General features: G+C 39.1%; 1 protein-coding gene across 1 annotated transcript in view; it reads right to left on the bottom strand.

The window, feature by feature from the left end:
- Positions 1–5,007: 5,007 nt before the first annotated feature.
- col8a2 (collagen, type VIII, alpha 2) overlaps positions 5,008–9,084 on the bottom strand; it is a 62,120-nt gene continuing 58,043 nt past the window's right edge. Inside the window, exon 3 of the mRNA XM_015374181.1 lies at positions 5,008–8,361. Coding sequence (XP_015229667.1) covers positions 6,467–8,361 — 1,895 coding nt within the window. The 3' untranslated portion in view covers positions 5,008–6,466. The remainder of the gene's footprint in view (positions 8,362–9,084) is intronic.

Raw genomic sequence — 9,084 nt, forward strand, 5'->3', positions numbered from 1 at the left:
ATATATATATATATATATATATATATATATATATATATATATATATATAGAGTAATATACTTATATATACACATATTTACAAAGCTGTTGAATATTGAACAGTGTATTTTTTGTTAATTTCTTAATTCAAGCTCAATTAAGGTTTGTATCAGCTGTACAGTCTAAGATCTTCAGTGACTCAAAGGTTTTATCAGTAGATCCATCATGGATCTTCAGTAATCCCTGAGATAGTCTGTATCTTTACTGGAGTTCTACAGCTCCCTCTAGCGACAGCGCCCTTACTTGCAACCCTTTAAAGAACCAACTGTGCTGCAATACATGAATACTGGTTTGTAAATCTCTCCTGAAATAGCTGTTATATATACATCTCAGCGTGATTAAATAGAATTAAATATTGAATTGAAAAATTAATCTTTTATTTTTATTCATTTTTTTTTTTATCACAAATGTCAGCCAATGTATGCAGACAGTGAGAAGAGTCTTCTTTGCAGAAAGGACTGCATTATAGTGGCTTGGCGATGATCAGCCTGTTGTTCTGCTGAGGTATAAAGGAATCAAAACTTGCTCTGATAGTGGCCTCCAGCTCGTTTGCATTGTTGACACTCTCTCTTCTCATTTTGCCTCTCACCTGACAAAACCCAGCAAATTATCTTTGTGGTTTAAGTCAGGAGAATTTGCTGACCAAATTACTTAAATGTTTTGCCGTGTAGACGTGTGCCAACTCCATTTGGACAATGAAATTTAGCATCTCAATATTGTTTATCAAGAGATGCAGACATGAAATGCTCTAACTTTTTGATGCAGACTTCAGACTTGATAAAAACACGGCGGACAAACAGGACATTTCATGGCTTTGCAACTGTTTATGGACAGTGTTACTTCACATTGGACCTCAAGCCAGTCCATGTCTGTCTTTTTTCCACACTTTGGGGTTCTTTAAATCCAACTTTAATGCGATGTTTACTATGACCTGAAAAGAAAAGTTTAGAACATCTTAGCCCATGTTAAGGATTTGTGTAAGGGACCAATTGAATAGTTTAATTTCCTAATAAACCAAGTTTTGAGGTGTTTAATAGCTGTAAACCACATCATTAAAAATTTATAGTAATAAAACTTGAAAAGGCTGCACAGTGTAGCAGGGGGAAGCACTGCTTCTTTGCAGCACTAAGGTTTTGGGTTCAATTCCCAGCCTGGGGTTTATCTGCATAGAGTTTGCATGTTATCCCTGAGCACGCATGGGTTCTCTCCAGGTACTTCCTCCCACAGTCCAAAAAATGACTGCTAGCTTAATTGGCTTCTCTAAATTCTCATTAGGTGTCAGTGTGCGTGAATGCTTTTTTGTCCTGTATGTCTTTGTGTTGCCCTGTGATGGACTAGCGGCCAGTCCAGGGTGTACCCTGCCTCTTGCCCCTTGGCAGCTGCAGATAGGCACCAGAACCCCTTGCAACCCCAGTAGGGATAAAGCCTGATGGAAAATGGATGGATGGAAATCCTGGAAACATATACCCACATATATACTAGTTTCACCTCCTGAAATATCCAACCATTTCAATGATATTTTAATTCCCATAAATGTAAATCTTCTATGAGCACTAAATTAAAGAATCAAGGCATGAGACCAAAACACACATTTTTTCTCTCTTTTTATTGATGTGTTATCAATACAATCAAGTACTGTAGATTTTGTATAAGCAGACAAACATTTTCAATCAAAATAAGTGCATTTTATACCCATATTCTATTGCAGAGAGTGCAAGCAATAGTGATGTATAACAAAAATAAAAACAAAAACATACACTACTACGTTGTATGCGACATGTAAGAAAATAAACGTCCAAAAATAATCCTTCACAAACAACTCTAAAATGCTAACTACATGTTATAAATGCTATTAACTTGTCAATGCTATTAAATACCATTTGTATGTTCTAGGCTTCGGTGGTCAGTTTTGGCATTCCTATTAAATTATCAGTAATGCATAAATACATCATTAATTTCATGTGCAAATGGGAACGGCCGTTTGTGTTTAGAGAAAATAAAAACAAACAAATTTCCCTTCAAGAACCGAAGCAAGGCTGCTGTGATTTTTTTTTTTAATTCTTGTTTTTTTTTTCTTCTTTTTTTTTTTCTTGTTGTTGTTTAATAAAGACACAAAGAAAACAGTTCTAAGATATAATTTGCAACCGAAGATCTTACTGACACTTGTTAAATGATTTGCACATGATGCAAACTCAGCAAGCAAGTGACATTGTCAATGAAAAATTAAGGACAGAGAGCAATAAGCACAGGTGACTCTCATCAGCGCTTCTTTTGTTCAAGAATAAAAGACGAGCAAAGAACAAAACACACAACGAACATACAGCACAAAACAAGTCTAACAATGCGCTACAAACCTTATAACATTGATACATAAGCAGATTTTGGGGTGATCATGATATATGAAGGCAACTGTAAGTGCATTACGTTGGACAGAATACTGATTAGGCATGATCCTACACTGCTTTTCCAAAAGAACTTGAAGAGTTACCCTTTAGTGATAGATCGTGGATGCATTTTAGAAAAGAAAAATCAGCATACATTATTTCTAACTACAGAGCTAAATGTTAGGCAAAAGGATCATTGTAACAAGTGTTTGGGCACTGTAAGCAGATTCTGGTTTAAAGCAAATAAAGGAGAAAAGTCTGAGTTTTCTGTTTAATTTACATCCACAAAATCCAATGTATTTAGGTTGGGATGTGATGTGTTGGATCACTACAAAACTCCTGCAAAACTGGGATCTGAAACCATGAAAATTGCGGTAATTATTTGTATTGAGCCCCTTTACGTTAACAATGCTGTAAAATACAGTGCAACTAAATGATTGAAAAACATTACTATACTGTATTGGAAAGAGTTGTCTGCATTTAATTTAACCTCATTGACAATACAGCTCTTCAGACAAGGTTGAACAACATAAGGGAAAAGTGAGCAACACAGAAGAAAGGTCAGGGATACAGCTGAGTAATGATATGAACCATGAGCTTTGAATTTCTTACAGATCATTGTTGAATCCACCACCTAAAAGTGGGAACAGCATGGCACAGCTGCAAACCTACCAAGACATGACTGTCCGACTAAACTGGTAGGCCGGGTGTGAAGAGGATAAGTCAAAGAAACAGCCAAGGTGTTTGTCATCCTGGAGGAAATGCAGATACATACAACTCAGGGGGTTCTACAAGGTGGTGTTAAAACAAATTTTCTATACTTTTCAGACTATTCTCTTTTCAGTTTACAATACTGCAGAACTTCTAGCGGCCATTCACATTACATACATTGAAGTCTGTGGTTCAAACAATACAAAACAAACAATAATTGAGCTTTATTGATCTCACATTGGAGAAATTTACCTCTTTATTTAACCCATCCCCTTGGGGAGCAGTGGGCTGCCATTGTGGGACGCCTGGGGAGCAGTGTGGGGTTAAGGGTCTTTGCTCAGCGACCCAGAGTGGCAGTCTGTGGGAGTGGGGGTCAAACTCAGAACCTCAGGATTCCAAGCTCTATGCCCTAACCACTAGCCTGCCACTTGAAATTATTTAAATTATTACAAAAGTATATACTTCTGCGGGACATTGCATATACGAAAAAAAAAAAAATGTGTCCAGGTCATGCATTGTGTGTTTTTGCTTGGTAACACCAGCTGAAATAAGCACCTTTCAAAATGTTTTCTATTCTTGTTTGATTTGGTTAAACTGAGAATCAGAGGAGGCCATTATTCCATTTATTATTTCAAAGCGTGAAACAGCCCATTCAGTGTTAATCAGAGAGAAAAAAAAATTCTCAATATTATTATCAGTATCTTGTTTCAGTTTTTGGCTGTTTTCCATGTCATTTGAATTATGTATTTCAGTAGCTACATCTCTTTTCTCCTCCTTTTTAGCACAGACTGGTGATGTAAAAACTCCTCAGGAATTCCTGCCAAAACCCAGAGGGAACGGAAGCATTCAGAGTTTTAGATTCTCAAGCGTTCTTGAGAAACATTAACAGAATGTTGATGATGATTCTGAAAACTTTGTAACCTCGTTCAAGTTTATTATTATCTTTGTTGAAATATTCATGACCTGACTTTTTAAAGGGGGATGACATGACACAGCCAAAAAAAAACAATCACCCACACATAGACACATGTATTGACAAAAAGAGCGTATCTTTAATGCTTCATCCAGCAGTAGTGAGTAAACACAGAGCTCTTACCTCTGACCTGCTACCTCTTCTAGAACTAAACCAGAGGTTTGCTGGATGTTATACGACCTGTATTTCACAACCAGTGAACTTCTGTGTGTCCCTTTGCTTATTCACTTAAAAAGGCGAATCAGTTATAATTTGGAATGATTAGATCCTTCAGGATTATTGGCACTCCTGGTAAAAATGCATAAAAAAATAATGTTTTTTTCCTAAAGAATAAAACGTTTTAAATTTAATTTAACTATATTTATTCAAAGGGTTAAAAAGAGATACCAATCCATTCCTGTTAAATAACTGTAACAGAGAAACAGGGTGCAATCTCCGAAAATTTGAACCTTAAGAAAACAAGCTGTTGCAGTAAGGTTGGTGAGCTGAAAGGTATTAATTGGGAGATAAAATAAGCATATTTCCAGTGAAATTAATGAAATTTACAATCAGAGCAAAATGGAATGTATTAGCCACACTTTTTGGGGCGTAATAGAAAATAGGGTCACAATAAGACTTTCACTCAAATTCAGACTTATATGCACCAAAATATGCTGTTGATTAGTCTATTAATCTGGGCAAAATGAGGCAAAGTTTTTGATTTACATTAACCCTACATAATCGCATACACTACCCCCCCCAAAAAAATGCTTTAAAAATAAAATAAAAACAATTTTTCTTTCTTTTACCAAATAATACTTATAATTGTACACAGCTGCTCCAAGTAAACTATTAGACGCCACCTACATGCAAAACTGTTGTTTGGGAGATATGCCTGGTAAAACCTCTAAAGTTTAAGGCAGATGATACCTCCACTAGGTGCTTGGCTTTAGACAAAATATGAATATGTGGCAAAAACATGTAACTCCCACTGTTAGGTAAAACCATCTGAAACCTCCCACCCTGTAAAAAGAAGCTTTCCTATCTACTAATGGGCAATTTCAAAAGTATAAAGAATCTTTACCAAATAAACTTGATTAACTTAAATAATAGATGTTCTAAAAAAAACACATAAGAAGTGAATGTATCCAAGACTTTTGATATATCTTTACCAGAAGTGCCAAATACTGTGTTAGATGTATATTGGGATATAACTCTGCTTTCAAAGAAAGAAGCTAGGCTCAAAAACGGAATGTCTGTGTCTAAAAAATATTTGGGAAAAAAGGTAGGAACTTTTATTTCATTGTTATTAATGAGGTTCTCTATTTCTAAAATACAATCAAGCTTTAGGCAGTTTCACAGATTTTTCTCTTATAATTAGAATGGTATTTTTCCAACTAGGAAGAGATATAGAATTATTTGTTCACAGAATACCATATTGAAGCAGATTTATGAAATATGGAGCATTTGAAAAGCAAGCCTCTGGTGCAATATGCCACCCAGTGCAAAAGGAAAAATATACATCACTCAATAAGACTGCTATACCAAGTTAATTTGCCAGAACGCAGTCTTTACTGCCCATTTGAGGATAATTTTGGCATCCACTCTACTGCATGTTAAAATATACTCTATCTATCAACTCCTAATTTGTCTTGAACAATAAGAAAAAAACATAGACACAAAAGATGCACCTAGTAGGCTCGTATACCATCAAGTAATAAATTATAAATCTCTCTCTAGAAGTTGGGTTGCAAATTAAAACGGACCAAATCAAAGGTATCACAGGACCAGATGCCCTGATTTCTTTTTACATAACTAGCTGTCAACAGTTCTGTTGTTGAAGTGTTACTCTAAGTGCAGGTTTTCCAATTCTTTATTTTAATTACACACACAGAAGTGACCGGTGTCTGAAACGTATCCCCCTCCTTCCCCGAGTTTTGGTGACCTTATTGTCTGACAGTATGTGCAGTCACACGGGAAGGTCTGTTACTCGCATGTTACCATGTAAGGCACTTACAAGTCTGAATCCAACAAACAAAAGCGACATTGATGAGGAGGTTCAAATAATGATAACGAAATATGACAATATAATAATTAAAATAATATAGCCTAAAAAACATCACAAAATACAACCCAAGACGAACATTTGATGAACATTGAAATATAAGAACACAATATGACAATGCTTCCCCTGCCTTTCAAATCTTTAAACATAATTCACAATTTTTTTTTTTCAAACTGAGACTGCTGAGGGTAAGAGAGATAAGGTCATGGTAGTATTCTCAAAATGTTATGGGGGGTGTTTCAACTATGGCTGCAGGTATCTCGGGTATAGGGCTGATCTGAGGCACAATTTCAGGAACATTTTATAAGGGAAAGGTTATGTGGGACAAAGCAAGAATCCTGAAAATGAAGAGTGAATGTACTCGGTAGAGTAAAGGCCATTTGCTTGATCCGAAGGCATTTGAACCCAGACCTCATCACCTTCCTTCAGCTCTAGTACTGCGCTGCCAGATGCTTGGTCCATGTAGCCTTTCTTGTATTCATCATAGGTGTAAGTGGCTGGTACATTGTTCTTGTACAAAGCCACCCAGAGGCTAGTTCCCTTTACGTGCATGTGGTACGCAAAGTAGTAGACGCCAGATAAAGGAGCCGTGAAGATGCCAGTTGCAGGGCTGTAGGCATTTTGACCATTATACAGCGTCCTATCAAATTTGATTGGCATACCAGAAGGTGGGAATGGCGTGGTAAGAACGGCTGTGAAAGCTGGTGCTAGTGAGGCAGACAGAACTTGAGTGTATGCAGGACCTTTTCTGTCCCCTGGCACTTCCTCCCCACCCAGTCCTGCATCAGTGGTCCCCGAAGCAAGAGTGTGGCCATTTCCAGGAGGGCCAGGAGGCCCAGGAGGACCAGGCGGACCAGGGTTACCATTAAGCCCAGCAGGCCCTGGATTTCCTGGTGGGCCTTGTGGACCTATTGCTCCCTTTTCCCCCAGTTTGCCTATCCCTGGAGGCCCTGGTAGTCCCGCATCACCCCTTGGTCCAGGGACACCCTGTGGCCCCATAGGACCCATAGGCCCTTGGAGACCAGGAATTCCTGACTGGCCCCTGGGGCCTGGAATCCCCATAAAGCCGGACTCCCCTTTGGGCCCTGGAGAACCTGTCAACCCTGGATTCCCAGGTGGACCATTTTGCCCTCGCTCACCTTTAGGGCCTGGTTTACCAATAGAACCATGAGGACCAGGGATACCCTTTTCTCCTGGGACACCAGGTCTCCCAGGTAAACCACTGGAACCTTGGTCCCCTTTGAGTCCAGGCAGACCTGGGGGTCCCTTGGGTCCTAATTCTCCCTTCGGCCCTGGAATTCCATGTTTTCCTGGAAGCCCCATTGGACCCTGAATGCCTGGTGGCCCTGGTTGTCCGTCAAGACCTGGCACCCCAATTGGACCAACCATTCCTTGTTCCCCTTTGTCCCCTTGGAGACCTGGATATCCACTGTGACCCTTCTCCCCCTTTGGACCATTTAGACCAGGTTTTCCGTAACCAGGTAGGCCAGGATTTCCAGGACTTCCCCGAGTTCCTTGTTCACCTTTAGGGCCCACTGGACCTGGTGTTCCTGGGAGCCCATCAAGACCAGGCTTCCCCAACCCAGCTGGGCCTGGAAGACCTTGAAGGCCTGGTGGCCCAGGCAGCCCTGGTTCTCCTTTATTCCCTGGAAGTCCTTCGTCACCTTTAAGTCCAGGTGGTCCCGGTGAACCTTTTAGCCCTGGTTTGCCAATACCAGGAAATCCAGGTGGTCCTGTACTGCCTTTTAGACCTGGAGGGCCCCTGATACCTGGAGTTCCTGGGTTACCATTGCCATTTTCCCCCCTAAGTCCACGTTCACCTGGTGGTCCAGCAGTGCCTTTTAATCCTGGCTCACCACGAGCTCCAGGGGGTCCTCTGATACCTGGGAGCCCAGGCTTTCCATTCAGAGATAAACCAGCTGGGCCGGGGACACCAGGGGGCCCAGGAAGTCCACGGGGACCTGGTTCACCACGAGGTCCAACTTCACCATTAAGTCCTGGCATTCCATTTGGCCCAATCTTTCCTGGTAGACCTGGAAGTCCAGGTTTACCAATTCCAGTAAATCCTGGAGGCCCCTGAGGACCTGGTTGTCCATTGAGACCTGGTTTCCCCAGTCCAGGTTTTCCTGGTAGTCCTGGTGGCCCAGGAGGACCCCTTGGTCCAGGTTTCCCTTGAGGACCAGGTTCTCCCTTCATCATAGGTGGCATATCTAGAAAGTATAATCAAAAGATTAGAATTATTTTTATTGCTAAAAATTAAAACCATTTAAATAGTTAAAATGAGGAATCCTGTTTGCATCTATCTGTGGCAAAAAAATCTTATAACTTTGTTCTTATAATTGCTTCTAAAGCTATTACAGATTTCACAGTCTTTACATGTTATCAGCAAATGGCTCTTTTAAACTAAACTTACTACTGAAATTTGTACTGTTGTAATTATGCATATACAGACGCTTAGAAAAATAAAGATTCTTTAACATAATTATTAATAAATAAACTAATCAGAAATAAATATAAAATAATAATTAGGGGTATGGCTAACAATGACAAACAATTAAAAGGGATAGTTTGAATTATTAATGAAACAAGTAAACCTGGCAATACTGAGAAAAACTAATGGAATTGGCATGCAAATTCAGAAAGCGTATTGTTTGAGTGGAATTAAAATGAGTTAAACAGTGGGCATCCATGGGACATATTTTTCTTATTTTAGCTGGTGAGCCTGTTAACATTTTTATTGCATAGAAACAATATTTTCAATTTTTTCCAAATAACCTTAACAAAAATTTAATATTCAATTTCAATTCAATTCAATTCAATTCAGTTTATTTATATAGCGCCAAATTCACAACACATGTCATCTCAAGGCACTTTACAGTTCAACCAGATCATACAGTCAAATCGATCAATCAAATCAATTCAGGCTTGATAAA

Source organism: Cyprinodon variegatus, unplaced genomic scaffold (assembly GCF_000732505.1).
Source record: "Cyprinodon variegatus isolate N-32 unplaced genomic scaffold, C_variegatus-1.0 Scaffold98, whole genome shotgun sequence".
NCBI classification, from domain to species: domain Eukaryota; kingdom Metazoa; phylum Chordata; class Actinopteri; order Cyprinodontiformes; family Cyprinodontidae; genus Cyprinodon; species Cyprinodon variegatus.